The sequence below is a fragment of the Spea bombifrons genome, chromosome 13 (genome assembly GCF_027358695.1).
Source record: "Spea bombifrons isolate aSpeBom1 chromosome 13, aSpeBom1.2.pri, whole genome shotgun sequence".
Classification (NCBI taxonomy): Eukaryota; Metazoa; Chordata; class Amphibia; order Anura; family Pelobatidae; genus Spea; species Spea bombifrons.
The window spans coordinates 25,297,656-25,316,612 of NC_071099.1; the positions used below are offsets into that span (position 1 = coordinate 25,297,656).

The 18,957-nt window shown below is 40.8% G+C and overlaps 1 protein-coding gene across 47 annotated transcripts in view; it reads left to right on the forward strand.

Moving 5' to 3' along the window:
• Positions 1-18,547, forward strand: part of RPL38 (ribosomal protein L38) — a 265,046-nt gene extending 246,499 nt beyond the window's left edge. For 43 of the 47 annotated variants that reach the window (XM_053454042.1, XM_053454027.1, XM_053454053.1 and 40 more), the window contains exons 2-5: positions 17,147-17,174; positions 17,473-17,533; positions 17,895-18,017; positions 18,472-18,547. In XM_053454042.1, the coding sequence (XP_053310017.1) occupies positions 17,172-17,174; positions 17,473-17,533; positions 17,895-18,017; positions 18,472-18,497 (213 nt within the window). In that variant the 5' untranslated portion in view covers positions 17,147-17,171 and the 3' untranslated portion in view covers positions 18,498-18,547. The other 4 variants (XM_053454070.1, XM_053454062.1, XM_053454047.1 and 1 more) reach the window with 4 other exon arrangements.
• Positions 18,548-18,957: the final 410 nt, after the last annotated feature.

Here is an 18,957-nt window from a genome sequence, read left to right on the forward strand (position 1 = left end):
GGTGCGCTCTTTGTTGCCTCTGACAAACTGATGGATTACACCTTTACCTTGCGCACAAAACCTCTCATTTGTGAATTCCAAACAAAATCATCTCCGCCAAAGAGGGAGAGAGAGAGAGGAGGGAAAAACACTAATTATTTTCTCATAACCGCTGTTCTAAACCTTCCGTTCGCATTAACAAGACTTTCTGTTACTGTGATATAGAATTCACCTTTTTCCCTCTATTTGGTTACCTTTTAACCCGCTGAGTGCCAAAAGATCTGAGCCATGTGTTATGGCTATGCTGTGCGCCAGCATGACCGGATAAAAGCCAAATATTGTAATTATTAAACATTTCCTTTTGCAGGTTTTTGTTCAAAAGTTAAAAATATAGCCGAGTATTAAAAGGTAATAGAAAGGCCATGAAATAATGTGAATGGGGCAATGGAAAAAAATGTGGAATTAGAGGAAAGGGTGAGAAATAGCTATGATTGAAAAGAGGAGAACAATTAAAAATAACATAAAGGAAATGGAGATATTAAAAAGAAAAATTATATAATACCTTGTGTCTCAGGCGTTATGCTCCAGAAATCATATATATAAGACTCCCAACTGGTGTTTTTGCTACCAGTAAGTTATGGTTGATATCCCTGCTTGAAGGCAGGTGATTCAATTAAGGGTATCTTTAAATACTAACAAGTCAAGGTTTCCATGAGGTCCCATATTAAAACCATTTGGTTAACTCATTTGTCGAGTCGCCACATAGAATCTTTATGATGGGCTATTATAGGGTTAATATTTCAAGGGTCTCAGGAAAAGCTCAATTACCCTGTACCTGAATGCCTTACATTTATTCTTTTTTTATATTGTTAATTTGAATGCTATTGATAAACTTGTATTCTGTCCTTGTTGATCTATTCCTCCAAAATTCGCTGAGATAAATAAAGTAAAAACTAACCTGCACCTAAATCCACCTAAAAAGGTCAGATTTTGAAATGATTATACCTGGGAACTCTCCAGGTTTGACTCAGAGTCTCCGGGTAAATCCCGGTTTCCCTGGATCTCCAGGTTACTTTCCTCTTTTCCACCCAACTAATCCAAGGCTATTTGGGGCTAGCCCCGCCTCCATGTGTGGCTAGCCCCACCCCTTTTGCTGTTAGCCCCACCTCCACACACAGAGAGAGCTCTGTGTAGCCTACCCTAGTATGGAAATAACCCCAAGCATACATGGGTTACTATTCCAGTATAATCTCTCATCTCATGCAATCAGAGAAGCTCTCATCTCTGCGAATGTTTCAGATCAGATTCAGCGTTCTCGCTCACCCAACCATCTGATTATCCTGGCATCTCAGACTTCGCCTTCCCATTGTACCTTGCTCATGGGAAACCACTTTACAACTGTTTCTCTTTAATGTGATTATTTTATATTCTGCTACGCAAATTAAGTCCCTCCAGGAGCGAAAAGCAATATCAGCAAATTATTATTATTATGCCGAACAGGTAAGGTATTAATATACAATTCTACATGAGTCATGGTATATGTTCAAAAAGTTACCTAAGGTAGTTCTAAAAAAAAATATTCCATTATGGAAATTGGAGGAGATATATAAAAAAGAAGACATTGTGAGTCTTTCAGTTTTGACTTCTAGTTGAGAAAGAGGACTATGCCATCAATAAGTCCCAAAAAAGTCTGATCCCTGCCACAGCCACACCACAAACCACATTCCCTAGGACAAACATGTCCCTGTTTGGCCATTTGAAATGTAGGTTGTGAGCATGAGGTCAACGAAACTTACCTATCTTCACCTATCATTGTTATCATTATTACTTTTAACTTATACCGTGCCATTTGATTTCTTAAGATTGTATATTAACATTTCCTGCGGCGTCCTATTTCATGGCTTTTGAAATAATTACAATAGGACAGGTCCAGACTAGCTATCTGGTACCCCAGGCAAATGCCCAGTGGGTCACTCGTTGATAGCACCCCATACTCCGGTGGCAGATTGATCCTGCGGAGTATAGAAATGCAATGTGCTGCCCGGCGTATCTGTCATTTGGCAGCCGCTTGCCTTAAAGTGCCAGCGCCACCAAGTCATCCCCAGCCCGGCCCTTCTCTTATTTCTACATTCCGACCTTTAACCGATAAACATCACTCTCTGCTGCCACCTAGAGGGAGAGTTCAGACCGTTCCCGAATGATATATTAATCGGCGGCTTCTGCTTTTATTCCTCAACTTCAAGAAAACAAACAAAAGGGGGGAAAAAACGCCGCTGCGCAGCAAGAGGACACAATCATTATTTATATAGAAAAAAAAATAACTATACAACTTGTAGGGTCACAAAAGGCAACCTGCGTGCTAATTATAATACTGTGTAGGCCACATCAAAAACCTTTCATTTATGGCTCCTTCATATGTGTGAGCTTACACCTTTAACCCTTTCATGGGAAGGGGGTAGAGAGAGGGGTAAGAAAAGGGCACTTGTGTAGGAAGCTCCTCTATGGTAATAGCTATGGAATCTGCTGGTAAGCTATACATAAAGTTGTCCTTGAAGTGGAATTATTTTTGAATGTGTCATTGTGGTGTTCTGACCATGTTTTTTTTTTTGTTTTAATCTTTTTAAAGATCAAAAGGTGGAAAAAGGATGGCTGAAAATGGGATTATGTGATTTTAAATAAGCCTTTCAAAAGCCTGAGTTTAGATGGATGCTTTTGAAAATGATCTTCGGCAGGGTAGTATCCAACACTGGACACCATGGTCCACTAATGAATAAAAGGATGAATGGATCAATGATTCATGAATGAGAACTGAATATTGTATGATGAGCTTTTATGAGAATCTAGCTTTGTTTGTAGCTTTACATTGGACCTTACAGAAGCTTGCTGTGAAGCCAACATTGTTTAGTTAGAAATGGCTTAAAGGTTGAGGAATATGGGATCTAGGAACAGACTAGTGATGGTCAAAGAAAGCAAGAAGATGGTCCAAGGTTGAAATATTCTCAATGGAATTAACTGGATAAATGTGCCAAGGCTTTGTAATGTATACTCAGAGTTAACCCCATAAAAGAGGCTACATTAAAATGTCCTCCACTCCTAGTTGGTAGGGTCCTCTAAAGAAAAACCTGGTCACCTGGTCATTTAGATCCTAAGCGAACTGACTGAATGGTTTACGAGCCGGCCGCGGCATGGTATAAGCGAAGCCAGGCTGACAGCTTGGCTTGGACAGCCGAGCACTCCGTCAACTGGAAGAAAGAATAGAGAAGTCAGACAGACGCTCATGAGGACCAAAAACCAAACCCAACTGGGCTGGCTGGCCCAGCTATAAACTGAATCAATGAAGACGCATACAAAACAGAACCAAGGTAGACAAAAAATGCCTACGAGAAAAATATTGATAACTAGAGAACAATCTAGCATGCTGTAGAAAGTATTGAATCTAAATCCATCATGGAAACTAATCTAAAATCCTATTACAAACCTAATAAATTCACATTGATGCACAAAGGAGTCTTGGGTAAGTGCTGGATACAAAATAAAAAGAATGATGCGAAACAAGAACTTGTAGAGCTGTGTCCAAATATTAACCTATTCTGGTTAAAAAAAAGTACATGACACATATATAAAAATGTAACCATTTTGAGATACACCTCTGAGGTCCATGCCCACCTCCCTTCTGTGCTCCACTTATTGAGGAGGTCTTATGGAGGTCATAAGGTGATGTTCGTTTACCATTGGTCTTCTCTTTTGCATCAGTCTATTTCGCAGAGCGATGGGATTCACTGTCATATTGCGGGAATCTGTGGTGCAATCCATAAAAACTGTACCAGAAGAGCTCACATTTCTTTTCTCTTGTTCATGGCCTCCGGGCTAGACTTGGGAAGAAAAGCGATCCTGGCACTTTAAGGCCACTGGCCGCTAAATGATATATAGAGCGTCAGTAAAGGTAGCTGTGCGTTGCTCCCAGCCACTGGCCCATTTGTTATTTGCCAGGTGGCCAGTCTGGGCCTGGTGGCCCCTGCCATTCCATGTGCTTGAACATCTCCAGGCTCCTTTGTAGTGCATTACCTGCCCTATTAAATTATAGAAATATTTCAGTGTATAGAAAAAAAAACACTCATTTTCCTGTTATACCAAAAATGGCAGAATATGAGACCAATAAATAGTAAATTATCCAATCAACCGATAGATAAAGATTGCTAGTGAAGCTTCTGACAGCCGTTACGCGCATCAGGTTGGGATACGTGCAAATAACCTGGGTGTCTGAATGATTAATGAAGATAGGGTTTATACAAGCATAAATGTCATTAGCCTGAAATATATTAAGCAATCAGGAATAACCGAGCAAATATTTGATAGCGCGTGGTACAAAACCGTATTAAACAACGCTTGGCTCAGCTTTACAAAAATGAAAAATCCTTTTATTAAAATTATTATTTCAAATCTTGCCGATAAACTTGCTGTGTCTATGATTTTAAACTTGAATGTGAAGTGCGATGAAATAAAAACTATGTTAAAGGGACACTACCATTATTTTTGTAACTTTCCATTATAGCATGATAAACTGTGTGTAGTGTTAGTGTGTGTTGCCGTATGGCAGTACTATGATTATATATGCTAGTGTATGGTGTTAGCTCATGTGTGTGAGTTTACAGGATTAGCACATTTGAGTGTGTTACTGTATTAGGGTGTGTTAATATATGGTGTTAGCATGTTTGTGTGTGTCACTGTATGGTGTTAGAGTGTGAATGTTAATGTATGGTGTTAGCGTGTATGTTAGTGTATGGTGTCCGAGTGTAAGGGATGAGCCTAGGGTTACTGGCACTGAGGACAGAGAGAGGGGAAGTGGGAGAAAGAGATAGTGTGTGTATGTATGTGTAAGTTGATGGCCTTAGAGAGATTGTGTGTTATTGTATGATGTTAGAAGAAGAAATACTAACCCTAGACTCAACCTTGGCCAGAGATCTAGTATGCTGAGAGCTTCCTAGGTCTCTGATGGACTCAAGGGATCTGCCCGGTTAAGAACCTTAGACTGCCTCGTGGGGAATCCATCCCTGATGCCATCTGCTGGTAACTTGTTTTGAGTTAAACCCTAGCCTCTGTTTGAAGCCCGATTTTTTGATGTTCTTCAGTTCAAGCTGTAACTGTAACCGGTGCAGAACATGATAATAAACCAATATATGTCTGCTCTTCCCGTCTTTGCAATGCAGATTTCCAAATGCCTCTTATTTCCGTTCATTATGCGACTGTATAAAAGGCCAGTTATTGGCCGGACGGCGTAACTTTTACTGTTTTCATAATGCTTGGTGTAATGTACCTCACTAGCCGATGAACTAAGATTAACATAAAAGAAGAAAAAAAAATCAACATTTACATTAGATAGAGAATCATGATCTTAGCTTTTTTTATTCTACTCAAATTCTAGAAATGGTAAAAGATGATTTTTTTAACCATTTTGTTGCCAAGGACCAGTTATTCAGAGATGGGTTATCTAAGGACAGCCACTTGTGTGTACTAACACTGCCACTCAGTGGCCAACAGAATGTGTGTTGGATCAATGAGTGCGTCATAGAGTAATAATGAGTATGACTGCTCATGACTTTCTCATAGATTCTTCTACATGTAAAAGCAGGAAAATATTAAATGGCAAGGGGTTCCTGGGCAAGCCTCTACCTGCCGGGTCTCCAATACCTCCTTAGTTTCCCTTGTTAGGTAGGCTGGACCCTCTTTGGGACCCAAATCCTGATGCCCCTCTTTTCTAAGGGTATGAAGGTATCATAGGGTTCTACGGCCGTAAAGTACCAATAATGTGTACAAACAGCAAGAATTGTGTTACACTCCCTTTTGGCCATTGAAAGATGCGGTTCCCCATGAGCTCCCAGTTCCCCATGTCTTCCTCTTGTAGACCTCACGTGGTTGGACCCTAAGCCACTTTACCTAACGTCATCTTCTCCACAATTCGGGTTATGTCAGCGTCATACGTTTTTGCTGTGAGAGACTGTTGCCGAAACTACGGAAGGGAAAGAGGCCCATATGTCCTCTGTGAACCAAGTGAACAACTACCGTAGACAAGGCGCGGGAGCCAAGGGTCTCGCCTAGCCCTGCTAATAAACGTACCAAGGAACTTCCCAGGATAGGTTACCTGGACTGCTCCTTTGCCCGAGGGAGTTGCTTTATGAAGGGGCAGGGCTAGCTGCACATATAGGTGCGGCTTGTCCAAAATAGCTTTTAGTGGGTGGGGAGTGGGAGGAGAGTGGGCGGGACCAGACGTTGCTCCTCTGTCCTGAGAAACTAGAAACTGACCCAGAGACTCTGGGTCAAACCCAGAGAGTTCCCGGTTATGCTACTAAATAAACAACAACAAATATATATATATATAAAGATTTGCTATATAAAGATGCTAACTATTTGGCTGAGGTGTTTTTGTGATAGATACCAACACAGAGAATATAATTATAGCAGACATTATACAGAATGTAATGAAAACCAATGATGCATGATGGCGTTGTGTTGTCATGATAACATTTTTTAAAGCATTCAGCATTTTCTAAGATATCTTTTAATAATACATTTCAGTATACCTGCCACAGGAGTCATTATTCGCAGCGCGGCAGACAGGTAACGCAAGTGGAAATGTATTAATTGGAAATGCTTTGAAAACTGCTGAACCATTTGAAAGTTTGCAAACTCTTATTGATTAACGGAAAGTTGATTTTTCGGCAACAGGTAAAACAAAGGAAATTAATTTTAAACCTAGAAGAGCTGCTAAATGCGCAAAAAGCGTTTAGATGGAAATGTATATAAAAATAGGTATAAAAAGGCTGAAATAGAATTAAACGTAAATGTCATTAAATGTACTTGTAGAATTTAACAATTTTATAACTAAATTCGGTATTAGAAACATTCCAAACCATTCCCAGAAAAATATATATATTCAATGATGTCATAATTTGTCTCATTCCTAATTTTTCAGGGAATGCTTCATTATCATGTGACGTAAAAGCATACACCGATACATTATTGTTGAATTCATTTTGAAAAAAGGCTACTTAAAGGTTTCTCTCGCGTTTTATGTGATTAAAATCTTTGGAGGAAATAATAAAATGATGGATCAGGTTTAATAGCTTTACACAAAAGAGAGATTAATGTATTTGTCTAAGTGGAGCAGCGTCAGTGCGAATATCACACAGATTTGTACAATGGAACTAAAAACAGGCAAATTAAATTATACTGCAGATATTTATTAAATGCCGGTTATATTAGTCATGTCTGTCGGCTGACAGGTGTATTTCTGCCACGCACTTTAAGAACTGTTATAATGTATACATTTTCTTTTCTTACATTATGTTATAATCCCTATTAAGGTGACGCTAAAGCTATTTGAAATAAGTGCTTGGAAAATATAGGAAAGCAGCCTGCACGCTTCTTACTACAGGCTGCTTTCCTTGACCTGCTGGCAATTGTCTGCATGCAGAAAGCCATTGACAGCTACTCATTGCTCCATTATCTTCTAGATCTCCTCTACAGATTCGGGGCTCAATAAAGGGTTCCTCAAAAGTGCCAGACGGTCACTTGGGATACTGTGAGCTGATTGGCTGGAGGGCATGCGATGTAATCAGTTACATGTCGGACGGCAGAGAAATAGGCACCATTCTTTAAAAAATCTTGGCTTCTTCCATTATTTATTTTTTAAATAGAATTTTTCCACAGTACCGGGCTAGTAGTGTAAAATCGGCCCTGGCACTTTAAGGCTGTCGGTCTGTGGCCCGCTGGGCATTTCCCCAGGAGGCCCATTGGCTAGCTCATTTTCAATATTGTTTTCCATCATTTGGACTAAGTGAATATAAATATTCAGATGAATATTATGAATCTCCTGATAGACACGTGTTTGGAATTTATTTTTTATTTAATTTTACAAGGCTAAAAAAAATTGTTTTTAAAAAAAAAAAAAAAAATTGGGGTGCCATGAAACTGCGCCCCGTACCCCGTTTAATGCTCAGGGTTCATTCCCGGGTTGGATACGTGCCCTGAGTTATACCACACTACGGCTTTCTGGGAAGGCTATTCTATATATGATATACAGACTTATTTCAATGATATATATCCTCACCTGTGCTTTTACATTGGTGTAATTTATTTTTTATTATTGTGCGTAATGTGTCTGAAAATTACCCATATATCAACGGAAAGATGCCTATTCTTCACCGAGATCCTGTAATTCCAGATCTAATGTAACAAGATACGCAGCAAGGGCTTTTTCATACCCTCTCTAAAACAATTGAGAGTATTTGGATGTAATTTCTCGTATATTCCGTGCAGATTTATGAATACGCAGCCATTCCGAATTCCCTTCTCGTACCACCTCTGCTGGGAAGACGTTCCGCATAGCTTCTTCCCTGTTAGTAACATCAGACTCAGTTCCGTATCCCGCTCGTACTGTCGCTTTTTTTTTATGTGCCTTTTACACGCTGTCACTCTCCTGCTAGGAAATGGCTATTGATGAAAAATGAATGTGTCCGCTCCCCGTGAATATATCTAAGGCAGCGGTTTAAGACAGGCATTGAAGGGTGTACTCACCCGTATAAATATCTCCATACAGTTTGTCATTTCAATTAAGTGACAGAACCGAGAGGCAGTTCCAGGTTAATGCCTTTTCTACACGCAGTCAGCGAGACAGACGCTTTAACACCGATCTGTCACTTTTTTCATAAATTTTAAAGTTCATTACACTTAAAACATATAAAATGGTGTTTACAGAAAAAAAAACAATATATATTTGTATTCCAAGCACACTTTATAATGTTTAACTTACTTTCCCCGATTATTCCGCCCCTTTGTTACTTCTCCCCTTTTGTTAAGGTGCTATGCTTTGAGGAGGCTGGCTGAGCCTTTGAAGGGGTTGAGGGGTTGAAGACCACCTAGGTCCTGAAAGCGTATGAGCCTCTTCAGCCTTTTTTTCTTCTAATCTGTCCGTTTGTCCTACTGTGAAGACTGCCGGGAAGCCGCTCAACATATCTACCACCCTCTTAGTAAGAATGCCAAAAAAAAACAGAATTTTGTAATCCCTTTTTTTATTGGACTATTTAAAATAATAGACGAGCATTGGCTGCTATGGCGATTGCCCCACGTTTAGCACTTTTCCATCTTGCTCTGGCGTATACATACCGACCACCATGAAATTCAACCACTCATGACAGCGATGTCATGTATTTATGCAGAGACAATTCTCCTGGACCGTACATTCTCTGTATATTAATTAAACACCATTCAGCTAAAGGTCACTTCAGAGCAACTCCAACTCAGTATCATAGAATTCTCCACCATTATGCTGACAAATGGACCTCTGGCAAGAGTTCCTCTGAGATACAAAAGACCCCTCAGTAATTTAAGATCTTGAACTTTGTTACCTGCTACCTGCTTTCATACGAACACTTCTGTCGCGGGAGTGAGGTTGGGGCATACAGATATGCCACCGGCTTCTCTATAATCCCGTCCAGAAGACCCGCTGCGGTGGCCTTCTCTCCGTTCCTCTGCACTGGGACGCATGTGGACCAACCTCACTCATTAATCTTATGGCCCTGAAGGTTTACTTTTCAAATAAAGAAGAGTTCTAGAAATAGCACGATAGTTCTAAAAAGAAGAACCCGGAGAGCCAACCCATTCACTCCTATATATAATGTTTACGTCATAATGAAATTAGAACAGATTTGGGGTAGGGTTTGTTCTTCCGCTGGGCTGGATTTCATATCAGCCTAGACCGTTACCAATTGGAATGCAGTTTTGTTTTTGACAGGCAGGCTGCAAGAGAGTATCGAGTCTAAACAAGTGTTTTCCCAACGGGCAAGTATTTTAATTTGAAGCCAATATTGTGCCTGCCCTTGTGTGAATATGTATTTCACAGCTAGGGTAACTGGCCAAAATAAAAATCTTTTGACAGCGGCCCTCACCTATGAATCCATTAATCTGCTGCCTGTAGATGTCAGACTTGCCGGTTCGTAATTACCTGTCTCTTTTCTAGGAGCGTTTTTCCGAGGGGCTACAAAGTGGACAACATAGAAAACCGTCTGCAACAATTCCTATCAACAATGGTTCATAAAAAAGGAGACCTACATTTGATGCTGGAAAACCCCACAATCCAACCCATAGCATCAGTGCGGCCTCAAAAATGATCAGTGTTACATTTGGACGGTCCTAATGGAACCTGGTTCTCTGTAAATTATTTTGTGTTTATTCCCTCATCATTCATTCTAAAATTTCTTAGCTTCAAATACTTTTACCTTCAGCCAGTATTCACCTACCAGGTTCACCGATTGGGAGTATCATTTGGATCTGTACTCTTTTGGTTGCTGTGATGTCACTGATGTCCACGTGTTCATGATCAGAGATCATGGAAAGACAGTGATGTCCTCCGACCCTAATTTCTGTAAACTTGTCCTTAAAATGAAGCGGGTCAAGGTCAAGTTGTATATTTTTAGAAATATTTATCCCTATACTAAGTGGATGCAGCTGAACTCTTGGCTGCCATCTCTGTAGACTCACCATCGATAGGTAGGTCCACCCTGCTATGGAACCAGAGCCAGTTCCTGGAGACTTTCTGATGAGTTCACTTATTCCCTTACACATCTGTTCTTGGGCCAGGTAAGCAAAACCCCGATTTAATCATTAGACTGCATCAATTATTTAAACGATACACGTTATAGCCGTGTAAGCCCCAATAAACACATCACAGGTGTTTGGCAGAGAACGACCATTCTCGGGAGGCTTGGTGCGAGCGTGTTAGACTGTCCGCCGTGGCACCGTACCACGTCACCCACCTCCTTACTTATTAAACCTGCGGTGACATAACATTTCCTTGGCATCAGCTTTTCAAGTCCCTGCCTTTAGTGTCATTAACAAGACACTTCAAGCCATTAAAACTTGCTAAAGCACCGTTCCCCTCTCAATTATAACTAATTGGAATGTCAATTGTCAACTTTATTAGCGGAGCTCGCTGTGAGCCATATCTGTAGGGGAAACAGGGCAACCAGCATGCGCAGACAATCCTAATGAATTGGGGGGGAGTTGGTTTAACTCTTTCTGCTGAACCCCCCCCCCCCTCATTTTGTTCCATTTCTATCCATACACTTGCTATCAAATCACTGATCGGCATACAGCATAATTGCGGAATTTGTTAATAGGATCCGATGTCATTATTAACGACATCATTTATTTATAAAGTGCTGGCATGTCATGCGATGATGTTAGCCCACAATAATTAGAATAATTAGGAAGTCGTAGAGAAGGGCCGGATACGCCAGACAGAGGCTGTTGCTAGAATAAGCTCCCATTGCTCTGAGCCAGAGAGTAGCTGGACGGGGGCCATAGGAGTTAATACAGAAAACGGCCTCTGGCTGGCTTGCACAATGGATATATCCTAGCTGCCAGGAGTGATGGGAGTTGTGATTAAAAAAAAGAAGCTGAGTGCTGTATACTTTTTAAATGGGAGATGCGTTCTCCCTTCAAGTAGAGTTAACAGAGTTATATATAAAGCAAGGAAGATTACTCTTAAATGCGTCTCTTTATCTCACGCAGAATGTGTCCTCTGGCTGCTTTTCAATAAGTCCATTTAACTTCTTGTCTAGCGCAATAAACACAGGCAGGGTCGTTAGACGGAAGGGAAGGGTATACCTGCTCAAGACGTCTGGCTTATTACATTTTAAGTGTTTCTTCCGTGCTTGAGACCTGCTAAAGGGTTAACAAACAGAGCAGCGCGTAACTGGATCACTCAATATGTAGCTGTCAGTCCTGAGGATCGTGAGAGTTGTAGTCCATCAACACATGCACTGCCTTAATACCCTACTGCCTTTTATTTAGTATCTGTAAATCTCATGTCAAATTGCTATTGAGCTAGGACACCCATCATGCTCAGCCGCCGCGCGTGGTGAAAGCTGAGGTTCAGACGATGATGTAAACATATTGTATAGACCAATAAAAACTAATTTAAACATGTATTAGAAGCAGAAATTTCGCATTATGGTTGTGCTGGAACACAAACGCTGATACTAAAGAGGAAGATGAGAGAAGGAAGGAGTCATTTTTATCCCCCGGTCAGACACGGGCCGCGTAAGAGCTGCTGTTTTAGCAGGCGGCTATGGATGGGCCTCCAGAAAAGCATTAGGACAGACCTTCCCAATGTCTGATAACCGAGGTTGTATTTTCTAAAACCAATTACCGCATGGCCGCCTGTCCCCGGCAAAAAGAGATTAAAGGTGTATTTTATGGACTAGGGGCCGTAACTTAAAGGTTTTGGGCTGGAAGGGGCGAGGAGCATGGCTCCATAAATCAGGAGCGAGTCTCGGACCAGAATGCAGTACATCAGGATTCCCAGGGACACGGAGCGAGGCAAGACAAAAAGCCGCTTAGTGTGTAGCGCATGCACTGCCAGGGCTCTCGTCAACATGCAAAGGGGGTCTATCGGTATTTTAGATTCTGTACACACACTAAATCAATACAAAAGGGGGCGCGCTGGCCCAAGTGCGTGTCAATGGTGAAATATTTATTAGTATGAAGTCAAGTTCATCTTAGCTATTCTTTCTCTATTAACCACTGCAAGCTTCTCCTGATTGGTAGGCCCTGTATAATGCATAGTTAAATCAGCCTCATAGCTTTGCCTTATGCAACCAAGCTGGAGAAGCTTACTGGGGTTGGCCCTTCATGGTGCATAGCTCAAATGTTCAACTCTTCTTCACACTACCACTTTAGGGAATAACGCCCATCATTCACAAAAAGGACAATAGAAGAGGAACGAGACCAATGCCCAGGGAATCTCCAGAGACATCCAGAAGAACCACAACCAACGATGTGAGATGAGAGCAAATATTTCTTTCCATTTTAGGGGTTCTGCATCCCTGACTTGGAGCATCTTTCAAAGGATCTACTCAGAACTTGGCTTGGCCAAGCTAGCTATATCACCTCGTTCCCTTCTGCCTATGGACACCACTGCGCTCCACGACCAGCTCCACCATCCATGGTATCCACTGAATGTACCTTTTCTCTACCGCTTTATGTATTATTACAAATAAAAGGGGAATCTCATAGAGCAGAGTGCTGACCTGGACCCTTCCTATGCCACCAGACAGATGTCCAGCTAAAACCACTACTCCATGGTGGATCATGACTACTCCTGGTCTATATGTCAGAAATACAACCCCTTGTTGGCTCCAGGAGATAGGTTAGATCATTTGATAGTGGTTGCCCTTGTAGGATAAAGGTTGCCAAAGGGACTCTGTTTTTCTTTTCCAAAGTAATAAACAAACATAATTAAGTCAACAGAAACACAAAAAATCCCTACACCTGGTCCACTTGTTTTGAAACTTCACCCAGCACCTCCATTCTTCACTGTGTGTCAACACAATTAAAAAGTTTCGCCAGCTGGCTAACGACCTGCATCAGATATAACAAACCTCAGTAATGAGGTTCTTGCTGCCGAAGACACTGCAAATGGTTCTTAAAAAAAATTAAGGCTCAGCAATAAAAACAAACTTTTCTTTATATTTTCGAGTTCTCAATTTGGACGAAACACTGCTTCCCCCTGCTGGTCACACGGTAGTACTGCAAATATGCGTAGATAGGTACTGTATGTAACCCCTTAATGCATCCCTGGGCTAGTCATATATGAACAAGGGGACTAAGCTTAATTCAGATGTGGAAAGTACAGATGAGAATGAGCAGGGGTATCGTTAATGCCCCCATCCCTCTTGTCTAACACGACATCCTTAAAATACGCCGAATATGAAATAAGTGTTAGTGGTGCATTGCTAACCCTAAGTGCATTAGAAAAGGGAGCAAACGCCACCCCCAACCCCCAGTTCTGTTTCACCCTCAGTCTCTGAGGCAAAACCTGAGGGTCCACAGATGTGGATATTAACATAGATTCCAGGACCCCCTTTAGCTTTAGTGCCACTCGTGCTGCAAAGGATGTCCTTTAGTGTTTAGCAGACATCTGTCACTTACGTCACCCCAATAAGGTGTATAGAAACAGAAAATGGATTTATAAATTAAATGTGCACATAAATCCATTATTCTCCTTTAAATGCCCAGCTCAGTCACATAAACAGCTGTAAATAGGTAAAAAAAAAAAAAAAAGGTTAAAAGTCCCATGCCCTCCAAACCCCTTTATTAAGAGGTTGGGGATAAGCAGCGTGTCGAGGACACCAGTGTCCGCAGCAAGGTTTGTGAAGGTCCATAGAACATCCACCAGAGACCCCAGTAAATGCCCACCCCTAAGTGCTTCTATCTGGCATTCAGGAATGTTGGGAGGTATGATACTTACATATCTACCACCCGTTCTTTTCAATACATTACCTGCCCATCTCCCAACAACCAGAACATAAGACCACGTACTGCGCCACGTGGTCCCCTCCACCGCCTCCACCACAGACTGCTCTGTTTAATAACGTGTTTGTCTTGTGGCTCTTGGGTTTAATTAGTTTTTTGGGTTTTTTTAAATATCCTCTGCATGTTAAGATATCATACATCGTAGCCGCTCCGACGTTAGTTTAACTCCTTAATGACAAAGCCCGTACATGTACGGGCTCAAAATGCATTGTTTTCAATGGGTTTTGGGACCGCCCATTGTCCTTAAGGGGTTAATTAGCCCCATGTCCAGTAACACGATCGCTGATCCTACTGGTCCAAAGCGTTTCTATCATTTTAATGGTTCTTATCTACAATTATAAAGAGCCAATGCTTTATTCTTCTATACATTTATTTTTATAAACCAATCATCATGAAACATAAGGAGTTAAAGGGTACTGTTCCACTTAGACTGAACTTTAATTACGCTCTACGGCACATTCAATAAATCATCGTGGCAGATCTGACATTTAATTCTTTTCCGTCCGGTGTCCTAGGAAAGAGAACCCATAATAATATTATTATTTTAATAATATTAATAATAAATAATATTTTTGTATTGGTTATATTGATATATTGTCTATATATATTGTCTGTATATTATTAGTGGACAAACCATTATTGCTCGCTGCTTATCATTGGGTTTATTTTATAACCAAACAAATCTGACTTTGTGGTGTGGCTCAACGTAGACATCCCTAAAAGAAGATATTCTCTAAACCTTTTCTTTATATGTATGCACTGATGTTGGTTACACTGGATAATTATATTATTTCTTCATCGGTTGATGGTTAAGCATATATCGGTCGCAGTGAATAAACATTCTCGCTTTAATAATACACGTAGAATGCTGTTGCTCAAAGTTTCCGGACCTTATTATGTACAACACGGATCCCGGAGCGGAACAGAGGAGCATGCCAATTAAATTGTTTTTCTAATTAGCCAAACAAATGTTGGGGGTTTTTTTTCCTTACCAAGGCTTCCAAACATCTCTCGCCTACATACAACCCTGCGGCACCTCAAAATCTACTTCAAAGGCACCCGGCCGGATAACGAGTGCTTGCCTAACAAGCAACATGGTAATCATGGTCCACCTCCCGACCCTATTTTTCTTTCTATTATTTTGTATATATATATATATATATATATATATATACATTATACACATACCTGGGATCTCCCAGGGTTGCCCCTGGGTATCAGAGTTTTTGCCCCAATCGCCCTCCTAATCTACACTGCTGTAATCATAAATCATATATATATATATATATGACTCCCAGTCCATACTTTTGCTACCAGCGTGTTGTGGTTGATATCCCTGCTTGAATGCAGGTGACTCGATTAAATAAATCTTAAAATAATGACAAGTAAAGGTTTCCATGAGGGCTGGTTTTAGAGCAATTTGGGTAACACAATGGGCTATTAAAGGGTTAATAGTTCAAGATTCGGGGTTCGCTACTTTAAAAAAAATAATAATAATAATAAATAAAAATATATCTATATACAGTATATACATATGTAATGTTTGTGTTTTATTTATAGATAGATCTATTAATATTTTGCTGTTTTATTAATATTATTTATTTAACCTTTGCCCGTCCAAGAGCAAGTCCTTGGCGAGGGAGCCGGTGCACAAGGGTTAAATGCCGGATCGATTTCACTCCATAATTGCATTGTATCCCATGAATAAATTTGAATAACTGGTGTTAGATTTGGTTTCACACAAGAATAGAGTTCATAATGTTCTCTCTGGAAAATGCTGAGGTTATGCTAATTCCGGACTGAAGAAATACCCACTCCTTAGAGTCGCTTCTCTTTCATGTAGAAACCCCCCCCCTGAAAAAAATCAAAATATTCCTATTTGCATTCCAAATGTTCAAATAAGGAAAAATGAGAGAAAAATATTCTTCTAAAGAATAAATATGTTAATAATTGATAAGCTGATTATACAAAATGAACACTATACAGTAAACAAACAATAAATGTATATTTCAAGAGATAGTGACACCTCTCAAATCCAGGACTGTTGGCAGCTATGTACTAGGATTGATGTATTGTGAGGACAAGAGCAAAATAAAATATTCCCATTTTTTAGGATACATAATTTCAATGATCCATGCCTGACATTGTGCGTGATCCCACATATAGTCACGCTCCTCTAACATTACGTGGATAGTATAAACAGTGTCTAATTTAGAACACACACATATAAGGTTTGTTGTATGTTTTGGGACTGTTGGCAGCTATTGGTACTGTTATGTCTCTGTTAGTTTGTTTGTTATGCCCATGTATTGTGGAAAGCACTTTGTAAGTGATCCGTGTTATAAAAAAAAATTGTATTATTATTATATTATTATTATTAATTAAAAATGATACATATCTGGAATGTATTGGTTTTCTTGTGGGCCAAATGCTCTTTTATATGTTCTAGGCTACCAGCTTAGTTCTCCTTTATGACAATTAGCGGAGGTTTTTCACTCCCCACATTCACATTGAGCCACCCAATAACTGCGCATTGTTACGTATTATGACCCTCGCCAGGCACCGTAACCTCTTTAAGACTCTGAATCCGGAAGTGACGGTCCTTTCCTTTCTGAAGCTCAGCAGCGTCGGGGTGAGCGGGGCTTCTCGCAATCCGTTGCCATCCTCGGTGTTACCGATACGGGCTAGTTTTGTAACTCTCACCCGGGGGTACTTGGGGTGTTTCTGCACTGGGTTGGGGCGGCATTTGCTGAGGTGTTTTTCGGGTTTACTGACTGTGTTTGTTTGTTCTGCAGGTCCCTGGGAGACAGCGCTGCAGCATGGTAAGAGGCCTGGGATGGCAGGGGCTGGGAAGGGGCCGCTGTATAGTTAAGCTTTAGAGGGGAGGATGGGACACTGGCGCTGGGAAGGGAGTGGTTAATTAAACACCGGTGGTTTGAGGCCTATCGGGTCTGCCAGTCGTATAGAATGGCACTGCTTTGGTTTTGGGCCTGCATGTCCGGGAGCCCAATGCAGAATAGGCTCTGAAGCGCTCTCTCGTAGTGCATAAGGCCTGTTTAGTGTATTAACATTAATTTAAGGGGTCGTCTAATATAAACCTTCATTGTGTTCCTCCCTCAGCCTCGCAAAATTGAAGAGATCAAAGACTTCCTGCTGACAGCCAGGAGAAAAGATGCCAAATGTAAGTCTTCTGTCTGTTATTTTATAGAATAAAGTTTGGAGATTCAGTATGTTCAGTAGGCTAACGTGCGATCAGACTGGATGGTGGGGAGTGAAGCCCTGCTAGTATTTGTAGCACTGGATAGGCCTCTTCAGGCAAAGGGATGGCTCGTTTACAGGAACCATGATGCTTTAGCTGCACTGCCACTATGCGCTCCTTCTGTGCCGTCCCTTGGTTTAGGGCTGTTATGCTCCTTACCAGTGGAGTGCGCCGTACCCAAACTTCTTTTGGAACGGTTACCTTCTGTGGAATGCTTGAGCACAGCTAGAGTATACTGCTATTGGAAAAACATCAGAACTTATAATCATATCTTTCTTTTCAGCTGTCAAGATCAAGAAGAACAAGAACAATGTTAAATTCAAGGTCCGCTGCAGCAAGTACCTGTACACCTTGGTCATCACAGACAAGGAGAAGGCTGAGAAACTAAAGCAGTCCCTGCCACCCGGTGAGTACATAGATTGGAGTGGAGGCTGTTAAGGATCCAGTCATGTGCTATCCCCCCCAGTGTTTTGCTTTGATAGCCACTCAGTTATTAATGACATGCACAATGGCTAAACTAAATAGATTTTCTCTTGCTTGTGCCCTTTGCCATAAACTAAGTTTTTATAAAAGGCTGTTGGTACAAGCTTGTCTTAACTGTATAATTAAATGCATGCATTTCTTATGGGTTAATGGGTACTGGTTGGACATCATTAGGGTTTGGCATCAGCCAGAGAACTAGTTTAAGCCGTGTAATAGTCACGCCTTGGGTATTTTTGAATGGTAATCCCTGGGCATGCGCTGAGTTCTTGCGTTACGCAGTGAATCGGCTGTTAAATGAGGCATCATGGAAGACTTGTTTATGTCTTACAATCTTATGGCGGTCAGATACACTTACAGTAATTTGTTTTGTTTCCTAGGTCTGTCAGTGAAAGAACTGAAGTAACTCTGCTGTCTATTCTGTTCAAAAAAATAAAAAATGGTTTCTAAAAACAAGATTGTTTGTTTTTGATTGTTGTGTTACAAAAAACCTGATTCTGGAATGGGGAAGGCGCATGCACACACCATGAAACTACTTGGCTGCAATGCTGTTTGGTGATGGGACCTGCAAGCATCAGTCTTCCTGCATTTTAAGGGTTACTATGCCTGACAATGCCCTGTGCATACTCCCAGAGTACAGAGTGTGTGTGCCTGTTATGCTGTGAACCTTCTAATGCTTTGGTCTCAGTTTAACTGCTATGTAGCAACATGCTGCTTAAATATTTTTTTTTCTTTCCGTACAAGTATTTCCCAAGGATTGTGCACACATTCACTAAATGCATGCCTGAGTGTAAGTTCACCTTTTAGAATTCCTTTAATGAAAACTATGGGAGTTCTGACTCATTACGTGGCTTTTTTTTTTCTTC